Here is an 18,936-nt window from a genome sequence, read left to right on the forward strand (position 1 = left end):
GGACAGTCCGTAAACTTGTATCTAGGACGTGAAATATTTTTTAAGGACTATTCGTGCATGGATTTTAAAAAATATTTTATTTAGGAATATCAGTGCTAAAGGCTTGGGTCTGCAAATAATATTTCCATCAAGGGATACCACAGCTAAATGCTTGGATTGTAAAGAATATTTTTTGTAAATAAATATTTTTTCAGGTACTAATAAAGCGAATTCCTTCACATTAATTATTTAAAAAATCCCTCTTTCTATATTCCCCCTCAAATTTCCAAAATTCACCACGTTACTGCCGCGAACAGCTGATTGCATTCGACCCGAAGTTAGCTGCAGTTCATTTCGCCCGCTCACCATTCGCACTACTCTCCTCGTCCACAAACACAGCACAGCTGTCATCGATACCAACAACAAAAAACGAAGAAGCAAAGGCATACACACACATTTTCCTCAACTCGAATAGAAAAAACCACAACTGCAGAAAAATTATTAAAATTTTATTGGAAATTGTACAAATTGCAAAACGAAATTGCTGAAATCTAAATGTGCTCTCGACAGGGCACACGGGCAAAGTGGAAGTGAATGTGAAAATTAGTGGAAAACCTCTAAAAAAAATCCTTTAGAAAAAACGCATCATTGGTGGTGCTGCTGAAGGCAAAAGAAAAAATCTGCTTTATATATACATCCGTTGATTAATATTCATAATATTCTATTTTTTGGAGAACTCGTAATAATTGTTTGTTTGTTGAATCATTTAAATGTGAATAATCGCGTTATTGAAATATAAAAAAATAGAAAATGTTATAGAAACCACAAAACCAAAAATAAAAAAATAAATCTAAAAAATGGCCACACAAAAACCCGGAGAATGGGCCAATTCATTATTGGCCCGTTTCGAAGATCAGGTAATTTGGACAGCATATTTGCACCAACCAGCCAGCAATGCTGCTTCTTGGATCCTCCCAAAAAATCAGTTTTTTTTGGTATAGCAAGTTGAAGAACGCAAAAAGCAGAAAAAATGATGACAGCTCTTCTTCTCGTCCCTCAAATCGATTGAGAAAAAAGTGTATTTTGTGTGTGAAAGTGATGGCGTGTGTGTGCGAGTGAAATGCACAATCCAAATGTTTATTGTTTTGGGAAATTATTTGTTTACGTTTGTTGAGTGCGGGAATTTCATGAATGAAATATCCCAGAATTTATGAATGAAAATTCACGTGTGTTTTGGGAAATTTTTGTTGTTGTTGGTGGTGTGAGTGGTGTGGTGCTATTTCTCGCTCTCTCGCGATTCTTTTGCTCTGCCGCGTTTTTTTTTGTTTGTAAACAAAGTTGTTGCGCTCTGATTGAATATAGGGGAATAACAACAACAACAATGGCAGCTGTAACAGGTTAAAGGGAATTTTGTTGTTTTGGTTTTGGAAATGAAGACCAAGTCAGCTGGTGTAAAACTGTTGATTGTTATTAAAAAATAAGAAATATTTCTAAAAAAACCACTAGTTTAAAAAATGTATAGTCCCTGAGAAAATATTCTTTAAATATCCAGGTCAATGACTTTCAAAAAAATAAAATAAAATTAAAAAAAAAAAATCCAATATAAAAATCCCCCTTCTATATGTGATAACCCTCAATAATATTTATTCAAAATTGGTTCTTATAAATCTGATATTCCCCACGAATTCGTTCAAAATCCTCGAATACAGCTTTCGTTTAGCCCTTGATTTTACTTTAAATTTATTCTTTAAAAATTCTACATTCTGGCAACTCTTAAAAAATATACCCCCTTGGAAAAATATTCTGCAAAAACAACGAAAAACATTCCTTAAAAATTGTTTTAAAATTCCACGCTCGGATATCTCTTTTAAAAATCATCGATATGATACACCTTTATTAATTAAATATTCTTAAGAATCACTTTCAAAAAAGCTAATAAATTTGCATTATTAAAATAATTTTTATGTTTTTAGCTTCCCAACAAAACAAATGGTCCACATGGTACACAGGCTCGTATGAGCCAGGACCAGCTTGTGAATTGTTTAATTCACATATCACGGTATCGCTTCTCCCTGGTGATATCGGGGCTAACGAAAATGTTACAACGAGTTAATGAAGCCGTAAGTAGACCAAAATCTCTATCTGAAAACCCTCCCACACTAATATCATCTTTCCTCCCTTCGCTTTTTACAGGCCATGCAAAATCGCCATGAAACCGATCGTTGTTATTTTGAATCTCTTATTATTATCCTAACTACCCTCGAAAGATGTCTAACGAATCAGACGAAGGATACAGCCCGTTTCGAAGAGGCTATGAATGTAAAATTGTTATTGCGTGAAATTACCCAATTTATCGATGTCCAAAGTGATAGTAATCCGAATGCCGCCCAGTTGAAAATTTTAGCTTCCAAAGTTTTATTTGCCCTATCGCAAAATCATTTCTCAGCTGTATTTAATCGTATATCGGCTCGTATACAGGAGTTGGCTGCATGCTCTGATGAAAATCCTGATTATTCAGATATTGAATTAATTCAACACATTGATATGGATATGACGAAGTTGACGAAATTGCTGCAGGAGACTATAACGAAATTTCGATCAAAGCGGGCGCCACCGTTGATTTTGTTAAATTCTATTGAGAAGGCCATATGGAATTGGATAGAATATCATCCACAGGAATTTCAGGATTTACAGAGGGGCATGAATCGGGATATATCAACGTGAGTGGGAAGCCCCCAGGGGTTGGAATTTTTTATTGATTTGTTTTTTTTTTTCAGTTGCTGGGAACCATTACTGGATTTTGTTGAGGCCTATAAGGCAGAAAATAAAAAGAGTAAAACCACAGTTTGGCCCTTGCAAATGTTGCTCCTCATCTTAAATCCGGTAAGTAGTTATATTATGAGTCCACTATATTTTTTAATAAAATCATGTTACCTATGTTCTAGGCCTGTCTGGAAGCCACCGTCAATGAATTGCAGCAATGCGAAAAGGAAAAAGACAAAATGGCCTCCAAGGCCCAATCGCGTGACAAAGATTTCTCGGCCAAACAATTTATTGAAAGTGTCAAACGTGGCCTGGGGCCACATTCACCCTCTAAATTGGTAACCGAATCTGCGGCCATAGCCTGTGTAAAATTGTGTAAAGCTGCCACATATGTGAATATCAACGATTCAAACAACGTCATTTTCAAATTGGTGCAATACATTATCAACGACATTAAAGCTTTACTTTTTAATCCCGTTAAGCCCTTCTCTCGCGGGCAGGGTTATAATTTTGCCGACATTGAGTTAATGATTGATTGTTGGGTTTCCTGTTTTCGCATAAATCCCCATAACATCGAGGCCCTTAAGGTCTGTTTGAATTTAAATTCACCACAGGCCTATCACTTTGTTATTGTTTGTTCGTTGTTAAGGTAAGGCGGATTCAAATCATTATTACCAATCCTAATTAATACCTGATTTTTTTTTTGCAGGTTGGCCCACATCTATGTTGATTTTAGATTACAAAACAAGAATCCTTTTCGTGTGGTAAATCAACCACGCTTACCATGGTGGCCCCAAACGGATGTGGTCCATTATCGTTCCGCAGAAATGAGAGCATTATTTACCGACACCTTAAATAAAGCCACCCAGGGTTATATAGCCCATACCCCATTGAGAATGATTACCTCTTTGACTTTGAAAACCAAAGACACCCAAAAGGGTTTGGCCAAATCTGAAGAGGGCCCAGCCCATAAAATGTTATTGTTGTTGTTAGTACGTTTAATACATGCCGATCCCACCTTATTGTTAAATGTAAGTCCACAATCCGATATTTTCACATTCGAACTAATTATTTCCCCATCTTCTTCTAGACCCAGGGCAAAGTAGCACATGAAGTACAAAGTTCAACCCTTGAACTCATTAATGGTCTTGTTAGTTTGGTTCATCAACCGTCCATGCCAGATGTGGCCCAAGAGGCCATGGAGGCCCTGTTGGCCTTACATGCTCCCGAAAAAATCGAAGTTTGGAATCCCGAAGCACCTATTAATACATTTTGGGATGTTAGTTCCCAGGTGTTGTTTTCAATATCCCAGAAATTAATACAACATCAAATAGCCAATTATACCGATGTCCTCAAATGGCTACGTGAGATTTTAATTTGTCGTAATACCTTCTTACAAAGGCATAAGGATTATGCCCATGTCGGTAGCCAAATAGCGATATGTAAACAGGCCCATATCAAATTGGAGGTGGTATTTTTTATGTATCTCTGGTCAGTGGATCTGGATGCAGTGCTGACTTCGCTGTCTTGTTTTGGTTTGCTGTGTGAAGAGGCAGAAATATGCTGCGGATCGGATGAGTTGACGGTTTCCATGCTGGTTCCGAATTATATGATCTATCAGGAGCTGGCACAATTGTCATCTGGTAAGGAAGGAAATAAGATTTGATGATGAATTAAATGATACGAAATAGTCTGTGGCACTTAAAGTAAGGAGACCTTCTGAAGCTCTTCTATAGACAGAAGATGTTCTGAAGAAGACGTAAGACACTCTGATGTTCTTCTATAGACAAAAAATGTAATGTTCTTCCACAGACAGACGATCTTCTAAACCTCTTCTCTATACAGAAGACCTTTTGAAGGTCTTCTATAGAGAGAATATCTTTTGATGCTCTTCTATAGACAGAAGACCTTTTGAAGTTCGTCTATAGACAGAAGACCTTCTGAAGTTATTTTATATACAGAAGCTCTTCTATAGATAGAAAACCCTTCTAAAGCTCTTCTATAGACAGAAGACCTGAATCTTATTAATGGACAAAGACCTTCTTAAGATCTTCTATAGATCTTAAGACCCTTCTGAAGGTCTTTTCAGATATCCTTCTGAAGCTCTTTTATAGACATAAGACCTCTGATGCTCTTCCATAGACAGAATATCTTCTGAAGCTCATCCATAGCTCTATTATGGACAGAAAACCTTCTAAAGTTCTTCTATTGGCAGAAGGTCTCTGAAGCTCTTCAAAGTCTACTATAGACAGACTTCTATTCTTAATGAACCCGATTGTTATTCTTCCTTCTTTCAGCCGCCACGGACTCTCGGATTTGTTTCTATGACAACAGTCATGGTAACGTCCTGAATCGCCTACACTTGCAGAAGAGGATCATGCAGCTTCTAAGGAAGATTGAGCACTGTGTCCATGGTGTACAGCCCGCTTGGGAGGAAACTTTTAGGTAACGTTTAACAAATCTGTATACTCTTTATTAATTTCTTTCTATGTATCCTCTTTCTCCCCCTAGAAATTGGGAAATCATGAGTAAAATGTTACAAACCTATCCCAAGTGTAAAACCGAAGATGGCCAAGCTGAACTATTTCATCGTGGTGTTGGAAAACGTCGTGCCAGCCACCAAAGTTCTGAACATGATATAGAAGAACAAATCACCGAATGGGCAAATATGACATGGTTCCTATTGGCATTGGGTGGTGTGTGCTTAATAAAACGTCGTCAACAAGTTGTGGCGGCACAAGCCTCGCAGCAATCGCTCGCCCATCAGGCACCCTTTCATCCCTATTCACAAAGTTTCGGGTCATTTCCACAGAATATTCCACCTCAGGTTCATATACAACAGGGAGGTTCGATAAGTTCGTTGGCACAAAATTCATTGCATTCCCTATCGAGTTCATCGAGTTCGGGTAGGGGTTCGCTGAATCCAAATTGCATATCTTTGGCTGGTGTGCCACAAGGACCGCAACAAGAAGTTCAGTATTGTCCGGTAACACAGTAAGTTGGAGGAGAAGATAATTTTTATCACCTCATTCTAATAATTTTTCTCCCTCCAGATTCATTGGCCAATTGCTGAGATTATTGGTCTGCAGCAATGAAAAAATCGGTTTGAATATTCAAAAGAATGTCAAGGAACTGGTTGGCGAAGAAATGTCCACCTATCTCTATCCCATATTGTTTGATCAAATTCGTTCAATTGTTGAGAAATTTTTTGATCAACATGGTCAGGTTAATGTGACCGATATCAATACCCAATTTATCGAACACATCATTTATATTATGAAATCGATTTTGGATCCCAAGCCCAGTAAAGATCCCAATAATGAACAACCATCAACATCGGAAAATTTGGGTGTAACCAGTATAGAAGGTATGATGTTGGGTATTGTGCGTTATGTACGCCACCTCGATATGACCGTGTATGCGATACGCATTAAAACCAAACTATGCCAATTGGTTGAGGTTATGATGAAGCGACGCGACGATTTGGCATTTAGACAGGAAATGAAATTTCGTAATAAATTGGTGGAATATCTTTCGGATTGGGTTATGGGTACATCGCATCAAATTGCACCGCCTAGCTCTACAGATCCTTCAATGATAACCAAGTAAGGAGGGGATTTGCTTGGAAATGATATTTCAGAATTAAATATTTCTGATCTTTTTAGCACCTCCTTGATTTTCCGTGACCTGGATCAAGCCTGCATGGAAGCTGTGGCGGCTTTGCTTAGAGGTTTGCCCTTACAACCTGAGGAGTCGGATCGTGGCGATTTGATGGATGCCAAAAGTGCATTGTTTCTCAAGTAAGTACCCTATAGAGATATTAATTTTGATCCCAGTAATATCGATTTTAATTTCTTGCAGATATTTTACTTTATTTATGAATCTCCTTAACGACTGCATCGACAGTTCCGAGGCTGAAAAGGAACTTAATAATCCCCCACTATTACCACCTCGCCCCCGTTTAGCTGCTGGCAAGCTAACGGCTTTACGTAATGCCACCATTCAGGCCATGTCGAACTTGTTGGGAGCAAATATCGATTCAGGCCTTATGCACTCCATTGATCTGGGCTATAATCCTGATTTACAAACTCGAGCCGCTTTCATGGAAGTTCTAACACAAATTTTACAGCAGGGTACAGAATTTGATACCTTGGCTGAGACCGTCTTGGCAGATCGTTTTGAACAATTGGTGCAGTTGGTTACGATGATTAGTGATAAGGGTGAGCTGCCCATAGCCATGGCCTTGGCTAATGTTGTGACAACATCTCAAATGGATGAATTGGCAAGGGTGCTGGTAACCCTATTTGATGCTAAGCATTTACTTTCTCCTCTCCTCTGGAATATGTTTTATCGTGAGGTGGAGGTATCGGACTGCATGCAGACCCTATTCCGTGGCAACTCCTTGGGTAGTAAAATAATGGCATTTTGTTTTAAAATCTATGGTTCGGCCTATTTACAACTGCTGTTGGAGCCGTTGATACGGCCACTTCTGGATAATCCCACTACCTCGTTTGAAGTTGATCCAGCAAGGTGAGGAATTTTTCTATTAGACTTTATAAACAATTTTACTGACTTCCTAATTAATTTCCTTCATTAAAAAAAAAACAGACTTGATCCTGGAGATGATTTAGATGTGAATCGCCGCAATCTAATTGCCCTTACCAAAAGGGTCTTCGATGCCATTACAAATTCAGCTGATCGTTTTCCTCCCCAGCTGAGGTCAATGTGCCATTGTCTATATCAGGTTCTAAGTAAACGGTTCCCGAATTTACTGCAGAATAATATTGGAGCTGTGGGTACTGTAATTTTCCTGAGATTTATAAATCCCGCTATTGGTAAGAGCAACCAGAATAATTTTCCTCCCCTTATTTACTAACCTCTTTACATTCATTTCTTTAGTTTCTCCCCAAGAACTGGGTATTGTTGGAAAACAGGTCCCAAGTACCGTGAAACGTGGCCTCATGTTAATGTCCAAGATTCTGCAAAATATCGCCAATCATGTGGAATTCTCCAAGGAACAACATATGTTGTGTTTTAATGACTTCTTGCGTGAACACTTCGAGGCCGGACGTCGCTTCTTTATACAAATTGCCTCCGATTGTGAAACGGTGGATCAAACCTCGCATAGTATGAGTTTTATATCGGATGCCAATGTATTGGCATTACATCGTCTGTTATGGACGCATCAAGAAAAAATAGGTGACTACTTATCAAGTAGTCGAGATCACAAGGCGGTGGGACGTAGACCTTTTGATAAAATGGCCACACTGTTGGCCTATTTGGGACCACCAGAACACAAGCCAGTTGATTCGCAGTAAGTAGTTCAACTTTTTACAAAGGGCATTTGTTTATAATTTTCCGAACCTAATATTTGAGATATAGCTTTTGAAATATAGCCTTCGGGAGAGGTTAATTTAATTTGTATTTATTCTTCACAGCATGATGTTCTCTTCGTATCCCCGCTGGAGCTCAATTGACATGTCATCTACCAATTTTGAAGAAATCATGGTGAAACATCAAATGCATGAAAAGGATGAATTCAAGGCCTTGAAGGCTATGAACATTTTTTATCAGGCTGGTACCAGTAAATCGGGTTATCCTGTTTTCTATTACATAGCCAGGAGATATAAGTGAGTTCGCAACACCTAAAAAACTGTTATAATTTTTTATATATAGAAATTGGAACCGTTGACTTATTTCTAAAGAAAAAAAGTTCAGAACTGAGGATCATCGATTTCTTCATATAGAAAAAAGTTCGGAACTGAGGATCGTTGATTTTTTTCTATAGGAAAAAAGTTCGGAACTGAGGTTCCTTGATTTTTTTCTATAGGAAACTGAGGTTCCCTGATTTTTTTCTATAGGAAAAAAGTTCGGAACTGAGGTTCCTTGATTTTTTTCTATAGAAAAAAAGTTCGACACTGAGGTTCCATGATTTTCTTCTATAACAAAAAATCGAAGCCTGTGGTCCTCTAATTTTTTTACAAAATAAAATCGTAACAGGAGTGTCGCGTACTCAGAGTCCTTCCAATAACCAACCCAATGCCCTATTATTTCCTATATAAAATTCCCGAACAGAATTCTGTTTTTATTTTTTTATCTTATCCTGCCCTCTTCCAGGATTGGTGAAACAAATGGTGATCTGTTGATTTATCATGTCATCCTCACCTTGAAACCATTTTGTCATTCCACATTTGAAGTGGTGATAGATTTTACCCATGTTAACTCTGACAATCGGTTCCGTACCGAGTTTTTGCAAAAATGGTTTTATGTATTGCCGGCGGTGGCCTATGAAAATGTGCATGCCGTGTATATTTACAATTGTAATTCATGGGTAAGGGAATATACCAAATTTCATGATCGGATATTGGCACCATTGAAGGTATGTTCCAGCATCTTAATGAAATAACGTCTCATACTAATTGTGCCTTTTTTTCTCCTTTTCAGGGCAATCGCAAATTAATGTTTTTGGATTCGCCGAATAAATTGAATGACTACATTGATCCAGATCAACAAAAATTGCCCGGAGCCACTTTGTCATTGGATGAAGATCTCAAGGTCTTTAGCAATGCTTTGAAGTTGAGTCACAAAGATACCAAGGTGGCGATAAAAGTTGGTCCTACCGCCTTGCAAATCACCTCCGCCGAAAAGACCAAGGTATTGGCCCATTCCGTTCTGCTTAATGATGTCTACTATGCTTCGGAAATTGAAGAAGTGTGTCTGGTGGATGATAACCAATTTACCCTGTCCATTGCCAATGAAAGTGGTCAATTAAGTTTCATACACAACGATTGCGATAATATTGTCCAGGCCATTATACACATACGTAATCGCTGGGAGCTGAGTCAACCCGATTCGGTTACCGTTCATCAGAAAATACGACCCAAGGATGTACCGGGAACGCTGCTTAATATGGCATTACTTAATTTGGGTTCAGCAGATCCCAATTTGCGTACGGCTGCCTATAATTTGCTGTGCGCATTGACAGGAACTTTTGATTTGAAAATTGAGGGACAGTTGTTGGAAACCCAGGGTCTCTGCATTCCCTCCAACAACACCATTTTCATCAAGTCCGTCAGTGAGAAACTGGCCACCAATGAACCCCATTTGACTTTGGAATTTCTCGAAGAATGTATACAGGGCTTCCAACGCAGTACCATCGAATTGAAGCATTTATGTTTGGAATACATGACGCCATGGCTGAAGAATCTGGTGAAGTTCTGTAAATCCAATGATGATGCCAAAAAGGTGAAAGTCTCACAAATTCTGGATAAACTCATTTGTCTGACCATTGAACAAAAGGAAATGTATCCATCGGTGCAGGCGAAGATATGGGGTTCCATTGGACAAATACCCGAATTGATAGATATGGTGTTGGATAACTTCTTGCACAAGTCCATATTCTATGGTCTGGGATCGCCACAAGTGGAAATAATGGCCGATACTGCTGTGGCCTTGGCCTCAGCCAATGTCCAATTAGTTTCGAAGAAGGTGATAACACGCATGTGCCGTGTGATGGACAAAACCTGTACAAATCCTGCTCAGTACCTGGAACATCATATGATGTGGGATGATATTGCCATATTGGGACGCTACTTACTTATGCTTTCGTTTAACAATTGTCTCGATGTGGCCACCCATTTGCCCTATCTTTTCCACACGATTACTTTTCTAGTCTGCTCCGGTTCGCTGTCTATGCGGGCTTCAACTCATGGTTTAGTTATAAATATAATACATTCATTGTGTACCTGTACCAAGCCGATTTTCTCGGAAGAGGCCCAGCGGGTGTTACGCCTATCTCTGGATGAATTCTCGCTACCGAAATTCTATTTGCTGTTCGGTATTAGCAAGGTGAAATCGGCTGCTGTCACAGCATTCCGTTCAAGTTGTCGTCATCCTCCCGATAAGTGGTTGGGAAATGAGCGGGTGTCACAGAATTTGCCACCCGATCGCGAACGGCTTTCATTACCGTCCTTAGAAGTCATCACAGATGCTTTGCTTGAAATAATGGAGTCGTGCATGCGAGATGTACCCGATTGTCAATGGTTGCAGACGTGGAATTCATTGGCTCGTAGCTTCGCATTCTGTTACAATCCGGCTCTGCAACCAAGGGCCTTGATTGTTTTTGGTTGTATTAGTAAAAGTGTAACAGATCAGGAGGTGAAACAGTTGCTAAGGATACTAGTAAAGGCTGTGGAGTCGTTTACAGATATTACCCTAATTGAGGCTATTGTTATGTGTTTGACACGTATCCAACCGTTGCTAAGACCGGTAAGTAGTAATACACTTTGAGGAGCAATGATGGTTGGAAATAAATGTTTTTTTTCTTTTAGGAATCTCCAATTCACCGAAATCTTTTTTGGGTTGCCATTTCTGTTCTACAACTGGATGAGGGTAATTTGTATGGTGCCGGTTTGGCTTTGTTGGAACAAAATCTACACACCCTTAAGTCCCAGGGATGTTTTGATAATGCCAATATAGCCGAGGTAATGATGAGTACACGAGAAAAACTGGAATGGCATTTTAAACAATTGGATCATGCTGTCGGTCTATCGTTCCGTAGTAATTTCCATTTTGCTTTAGCTGGACATTTGATAAAGGTACACAATTTCAACATAACTTGTAAGGGAGATAATTAAACTTAATATTACATTTTCTTTTTAGGGTTTCCGTCATCCCACTCCGACAACAGTTTCGCGGACTTCACGCATTTTAACTATGCTTTTGGGCATCATTGCCAAACCCTGTAGACGTGATAAATTCGAGGTGACACCCGACAGTGTGGCATATTTAACCGCCTTGGTTGCCGTCTCCGAGGAGGTTCGTTCAAGATGTCATGTCAAACATGCTTTGCCACGTTGGCCAGCCGAAATGCCCACAGAAAATGGTACGGCTTCTGGCGAACAAACCGCAAACACAAATGGCACACAAAATGTAAGAAAAAAAGTTCTGAGATCTAATTCAAAGAATTGTTTAAATATTGTACATATTTTTTTAGCAGGGCAGCAGCATGGCTTTATCGAGACGTCAAAAATCATGGGATATCCTAGATCAATCGGCATTGAATTTTGCCCGCCATCATAAAGTACCTGCACCACCGGTAAGATTTTATAAAGGGGTATATATTTTAACACATATAATATACCGAATATATACCATTATTATAAAATATATAACCTCTTGGCTTCTTTGAAGTTAATAATATACTATTGTGACATATATTTGAGTGTTTTTGTTCTCTTTTATATAACTTCCGTATGATTTGAGTGGAATTAATGACAAATTATGAAGATAAAGAATCAAAGGGACCAGTTTTATAACCACCCTAACAGCACCGACCTTCAAAATAGTCTTTAATAATATTGGCTATTTTTCGGATGGGTGTAAGTCTTTAAAAATCCACACTTATTTCTCCGATCAATCAACAGTATATAATTTTTAATTCTACAAATTTAGCTCCGATTTAGCTTCAATAAAATAGTTGAAAAAATCCATCTATCTAGAGCGCACAACAGGCATCAACTGGCTTATGTGTATGTCCTACCGCTGTTGGACAAGTGGTGGTCATCCACCCCTCTTTTCAACCTAACCTAACTCTAACCGTCCTTGAAAAATCAATATTTTCAGCTCCGACAGTCCTTGAAAACTATAACCTCGCTTCTATCTCTGATAGTCCTGAAAACTAAATCCTAGTTTCTAGTTAGTAGTTAGTCCTTGGAAAATAAAATTTTCCAAACTCTCGTTTCTAATATTTTATTTCTGATAACATTGGCAGGACTAGTAATATTTAAAACTCCAAGATCTTAGCATTGCAGGCCTTGAAAAATAATATTTGAAAAATAACAAAATCCAAAATAGTCAATTTAATAAAACTGGTCCTTGAATCACTTCATAATTTTACAAAATCTCATCAATATCTATATTCAAAATTCATATGTATATTCTATTGTGGCTTATTTACAAGTTTCCTTTTCCACTTAATTTTCAAACAACTTTTTCTGTTTTTTGAAAGTAATAATACTCTCTCTAATAATTAAAGTAATTTCCATTTCTTTCTTTTTTTGGAAATAATTATTATTTTTCAATTCATACTTTAATCAATCATTAACCAACCACCCCCTTACAATATATTTGTATATAATGCCTGCTCTAATTGGTGTTTACATAATTTTATTTGATTGATCATGAATTAAAAAAACCAAACAAAATAAATAAAATGCATTTAATTCTGTTTTTCTCTCCATGTCTTCACCACCACTGCCACCTAAATATCACACCTCTACCATGTCATTGTGCCCTCAAATCTTTTTTTGAAATAATTTTCTAAATTTAATTTTTTATATTTTATTTTTAATTGCATGCTCTTAAAAAAACATTCTACTCCTCTGTCAACTCCTCTCATTGGGTTTTAATTTGTGTTCTGCGAAATGAAAAAAATATGTTTTGAAAATTATGTTCAAATACGTTGTGACTGAAGAATGCGAGAGTTTTATTCAAAACTCAGCGCTCATTTTCGGTACCCACCACCAAAGATCCAAATAATGCGAATGGAATCGAAGAACGTCAGGTATAAAAAATAAACATTTTTTGTTTTTATATTTATTTCCTCTTTTATATTTTTTATACTCTCTTCTCAATACACTTGTTATCAGTTGAACTTTATTCTGGTTTTTATTATTGCAAACCATGCACATTAGATTTTAAGATAACAATTTTCAAACACTTAAAATGGGTACATGGGAATATTAACATTGTAATACTCAATTTTTAAATCTTCAAATATTAATTTTTAATATTCAATATTAATTTTATTTTAGTATTATTATATGTACAAAATGGTTGTCTTCGGTTACTGACCTGAGCCATAGATAATAATCAGACAATCTTTGGAAAAATATAAAAAAAATCCAAATCAATCCACTCTTCGAATAGCCCTTAAAAAAATTAATTTGAGTAGATCCAGGATTCGGATAGAAACTGAATAAAAATCCACGCCTGGCTATTGAAAAAATAATTTTTAAAAAATCCACGCTTCGGAGAGACCTTGAAAAAAATATTTTTTAAAAAACAAACAACTTTTTTAAAATACAGGCTAAGGATAGGCATAACAAATTGAAAGAAGGTTTGGTATAGTCTATGAAAAAATAATTTTAAATAGTCCACACTTCGAATAGACCCTGAAAAAAATTAAATAATCAGGGTTTCAGTCAGACCTTAAAAAGTTATATTAAATATACCACATTTCGGATAGACCTTGAAAAAATATTTAAAACCCCAGGCTTAGGAAAGTCCTTGAAAAATCTCACGCTGCTTAAAAAATAATTTTCAAAAGAATAGAAAAATAATCTTTAACCCTACGGTCAATAACCGGGTACATTTGTACCTTTTTTGAATAAAAATGCTGTAAAATTTTTAATAATGGAGATATTTGGATCAAATTTTGAGGAATCATTCTTGAGTCGCCCTGATGGCCCTATGTTGTCTAGGGCCACAAAAATTTGCAGGGGGTTGAGGAACACCTAAATAAGATCCCAATAAATAATTAAAAAAGCTTAACCCATTCGAAAGCTATAACGTATTTACTATGATTGTTTTAGATAGATTATCATTTAAGCATGGGATTAAATATATATTATTTTAATGTATATATAAAGTTTTACAAAAATCCGTATAGACTAATTTAAAACAAAAAACCTCACGATAGTCCAATATTTTAATGAGTTACAGAGCTATCTTTGGATGGGTACAAATGTACCACGGTTATTGATCTACGTATACTTTTTTAGTTATTGACCGTAGGGTTAAAAAAATCCAATCTTCGGATAATCCCTGAAAATTATAATCTTTAATTCTAAACCGGAAAATTTCTGTAAAATTAATATTTTTAAAATCCACATTTTGATAGGTTTTGAGAAGTACCCTTTAAATAGGGTTTGTTATATATCTCAGAATTGTGAACATTTTTATGATAACCACAAGACACATACAACGTGGGTATAAATTTATGATAACCACAAGACACATACAACGTTGGTATAACACTTTATACGTCATTTATTTTTGCACCATGCACCGTCTCACATACACACATACTTCTATATTAATGTAGCACATATTACACCTCACATAATAACTGGTTAATGCACGAAGTTATCGATCATGCTTACTATAAACCAATTTATAATAATGCAATTAAAACAATTAATTACTTATCCCTTTTTTCTAATTTAAGTAGCTTAGACACTCTTAGGGTTCCTTTCCATATCCCTTTTCACATAAATCTAATTTTCTCGTATATTTTTCCCTTTGAAACAGGAACGTGGTTCACGCACCTCGGTGTCAAATGAATCAAATGTTCTGTTGGATCCAGAAGTTTTGCCCGATCTATCAATACAGGCATTGGTATTGACGGTATTGGCAACACTGGTCAAATACACATCAGATGAGAATGAGACACGCGTTCTCTATCAATATCTTGCCGAGGGATCTGTGGTATTCCCGAAAGTTTTTCCAGTCATGTAAGTGAATTAATCGATATTTTTTCTCTAATTTGAGAATACCAAAATTTTCTCGATCTCTTCTCCTTTTTTGACAGCCACTCATTATTGGACCAAAAAATCAACAACATTCTGTCGGTATCCCACGATCAGGTTGTCTTGAATTCAGTACAAAGTATCATCCAAAATATGTTGGCCAGTGAAGATCCCTCGCAGCAGCAATTGCATTTCCTGCAAAGTTGTGGTTTTGGTGGTTTGTGGCGTTTTGCGGGGCCCTTTACCAAATACAATGTTATGGGTGAATCCTCGGAGTTGTTTGTGAATTGTCTGGAGGCCATGGTGGAGACATGTCTGCCGGGAGATGAACAACAAGCGCCCATGGTTCCTTTGGTGCGACCCTATAATCTCAGTTCCAGTCTCAGCAGTCTTACTTTAGGGTCACCAACGGATAAAGGTTAATATTCAATTTGAATTGTTCTCTAACGAAACAGTTTGTTTAGAATTGGTTTATTTATTTTGGCATAAAGCTTGGGTTTTTGCTTACTTTTCCATCATTTGTAGAAATTCGAAAAATGTAGAAAATAAATTTGTATATAGCACGAAATTCCAAGCAAAGCAAATCCACCATAAAAATCCTCCCCACCCACTCCCACAACATCCCATTGCAAATAGTACCACCCCACCCAAGTATTGTTGTTGCTGTTTCTCGATTGAGCAATTGTTGTAAAGTTGTTATGTCTTTTTTCTTTTTCTTTTTTTCTTTCGTTTCTCATTCGGAATCTCTGTATCTGTAGCTTTCTCATCGGAATCATTAGATCATGAATTTGGCGGCAGTGTAAGCTCTCTCCGCCGTGCATCACACAGCAAAGCACGCGCCAAGCACCGTCTCACCGAAAGTCCATCACATAACAATTAACAAAGAATCTGGATGATAGAGACACAAGCTCCACTAATTTTTATCCGTGTTAAGAATTTCAAACGACTAACGATCATTCACACACACCATCGTCACTAACTTTTAACGATTACTAACATAACTAACAAATAATGACTTATTGAAAAATCACCACCACCATCACGAGTAGTTGGAAACGAACAAACATACAAAAAATACTAACTTGTAAAACTAAACACAAAAAAATATTTAAAAAAATAATAATAATTTAATTGTTATTACTCACATTTTTTAAATTAATTTAATTGGTATACTGCTTATTGTTTAAAAAAACACACACAAACATCGATATATAATTACATAGCTAGTTAATTTGGAAAAAAGTCATATGTTTTGTTTTTTTGTTTTATAAAATGAGTTGGAAATGCAGATATTTATATTTTTTATGTGGATCACAATATTATTACTTTTGATATAGGATGGGATCCATGTTGAAATCCCAAAACTGTGAAATATTGAATGTAAAATTTAAATGCTATATGTAAATACTTTTTATTTCGACCTTGTATATTTAAACATTCATTTATTTGTTTAAAAAAATTAAATGATTTTTCACTTACCCCACATTTATTCCGAGTCAGTAACCTGTAATATATAAAGGAAAAAAAGATTAACAAGGTTCTAAAATCCATAAAAAATTCCGAAGGTTTTTCATATTAAAAAATACGTTCTTCATAGACTTTAGGACTAAAAATACTACTTATTTTTCATGATTAATCTGGATATATCTAATTTTATACCAATTAAACCCAAATTTAAAATTTCAAGTATGGAAAAGGCTACATATAAATTGTCCGGAGATGTTTTCGAAATATTGAATAGGGGAAATTTAGGCTGTTTACTTAAGGTCTTCAAAATGGATTTTCAAAAGATTTCTTAGTTATAAATAGGCTTCCATATTCCATCAATGGGGAAGAGAAACTTGTGTAGAGGTTATACGAAAATGATGCATACAATAAGATTATTATAGCAATAAGTATTTAAATAACGATTTCCATTAAGATGATTTCTATGTTATTGGGATTTTCGATTTATCGATATTATACTAAGACTTTTAATCCATAATGTGGTCTATTCGTGAAATACATATATGGATAATTTGGATCGACTGCACATACTCTACAAAGCACTGCTGTTGGAATATTTTCTATGGCGTTAAATGGTTGAATATAAAAAGGCCTAGTACAGTTGCCTCTTAATCTTTTACTTGATCTCAAGCAAGTAAAAACGTCATGAAATTCCACGCAGCCGAACATTTTATATCATGGACGATGATCTGTTCATTTAAAATACCTAAAATCGGTCGGTACCCTTTATAATTGATATATCAGTTAGAAAAAAAATGATATGTCAGTTTTGTGAGGCTACGTAAAAAACGTGGCCATTTTTGCGGTTGAAAAATACGACCTAAAATAACGCGGGGACTTTAGATGGAATCCATTATCGACTTACATTGAAAATTGTCTGCAAATCTAGTCTAGTTGCAACCAATTTGGTTGGAAAATCTTCAAAATGCCCAAAGTGGTATTATAACATTATATGGGAACTATGTGAAATCATGGGCTCACATGACTTGGATATATTTTTCCTGAGGCCGTAACACGGCCCTATAATGCAAACGAACCCGAAAATGCAATTTGCATCGATAAAAAAAACTTTAGACTGAACTCGGGAAGTAATCTTATGCCCCAATCTCATATTTCTACCCTCCAAGAACCAGGAAAGACTACTTGTAGCCACTTCTGTAAAATGGGCTATACAAAAGCATGGACCGATATATTTCACATGCAATACCAGATTGTCTTGAATTTAGTATAAAGATATCCTAGGATTTGTATGTTAAAAATATCATAGCTGTCGAAAATATCGCGATTTTAACAGATGGACTTAAGAAAGTTATCTTTAATAGTACATGCTTCTAAATCGGATAGTGCTTCAAAAGTAAATCTTTAGACACGTGAACTGTGTTTTCAATATGATGTTCCCTTAGAGAATTCTGAATATTTCTTATACAAATTTGAAGGTATTTGCAGGTAAACAATCTAGTACAGTACATTTACTCGTAAATCATTCCATAGGAAGATTTTCTGAATAGGAAGTCCTTACGCAAAATCTATATTTCAATAAATGTAATTTTGTATCACTTTAATTGTTATATATATATGGCCAGAGATGGCCTGTCAGAAACAGTGACGTAAATGACATACATTTCCGACGTATAATACATACGTCGGAAACCTACCCAAATCCATTAGGCTTTTGACAAAAAAACTATTTCCATTAATCAATTTGGAAATTACGCATGCTTTACTCAAATCCATACAAAATTTAAAAATTTTCTTCTCAAAAAAATTTAGAAATTTTTATCAGTTCTAGCAAGGAATAGTCAGATATATGTAAAAATAGTATATATTCTTGAAAATAACTTTATATGTTGATAATATTGAAATAAATAACGTTTACTACATTTATTACATTTTATGTATATATATATATATATATATATATGGCCCTTTGATATTTATTTTGTGTTAGAATCACATTCGAAATTATTTAATATCTGCATTTCCAACTCTTAGTAAACATTTTCTTGGTAGATAGCAAATTTTACAAAGAAAATTTAATGCACGGAAATTTGAAACTAAATATAAAAAATTATATTATATTTAAATTAAAAAAAAAAAAACAACCACCAATGTAGTTAAAAAATACAACTAATATCACCACCTAATGAATCTAAAAACA

At 35.9% G+C, this 18,936-nt stretch overlaps 2 protein-coding genes across 2 annotated transcripts in view; both read left to right on the forward strand.

Moving 5' to 3' along the window:
- The window catches only part of LOC133336064 (enhancer of split m7 protein), a 378,459-nt gene that overhangs the window by 171,830 nt on the left and 187,693 nt on the right, over positions 1 to 18,936 (forward strand). The window lies entirely within an intron of this gene.
- Positions 816 to 16,234, forward strand: LOC133336066 (neurofibromin). The gene is made up of 24 exons (XM_061544363.1): positions 816 to 896; positions 1,953 to 2,099; positions 2,173 to 2,699; positions 2,757 to 2,862; positions 2,925 to 3,391; positions 3,452 to 3,773; positions 3,833 to 4,385; positions 5,040 to 5,187; positions 5,254 to 5,736; positions 5,796 to 6,347; positions 6,408 to 6,542; positions 6,604 to 7,272; positions 7,351 to 7,577; positions 7,642 to 8,056; positions 8,181 to 8,372; positions 8,860 to 9,121; positions 9,187 to 11,010; positions 11,073 to 11,339; positions 11,404 to 11,649; positions 11,741 to 11,839; positions 13,217 to 13,306; positions 15,055 to 15,257; positions 15,335 to 15,690; positions 16,031 to 16,234. The coding sequence occupies exons 1-24, from the start codon at positions 837 to 839 to the stop codon at positions 16,150 to 16,152; spliced, it is 8,472 nt and encodes a 2,823-aa protein (XP_061400347.1). The 5' UTR covers positions 816 to 836; the 3' UTR covers positions 16,153 to 16,234.

The sequence above is a fragment of the Musca vetustissima genome, unplaced genomic scaffold, assembly GCF_032173495.1.
Source record: "Musca vetustissima isolate MV318-11 ecotype Yass unplaced genomic scaffold, APGP_CSIRO_Mvet_v1 utg744, whole genome shotgun sequence".
NCBI lineage: Eukaryota > Metazoa > Arthropoda > Insecta > Diptera > Muscidae > Musca > Musca vetustissima.

Excerpts from the sequence above, each read along its gene's own strand:
- LOC133336066 (XM_061544363.1), top strand. The coding sequence starts at position 837 with ATGGCCACACAAAAACCCGGAGAATGGGCCAATTCATTATTGGCCCGT. Across the intron at positions 11,340-11,403 it reads TAGCTGGACATTTGATAAAG|GGTTTCCGTCATCCCACTCC; the intron begins GTACACAATTTC and ends TTTTCTTTTTAG. Across the intron at positions 13,307-15,054 it reads ATGGAATCGAAGAACGTCAG|GAACGTGGTTCACGCACCTC; the intron begins GTATAAAAAATA and ends CCTTTGAAACAG.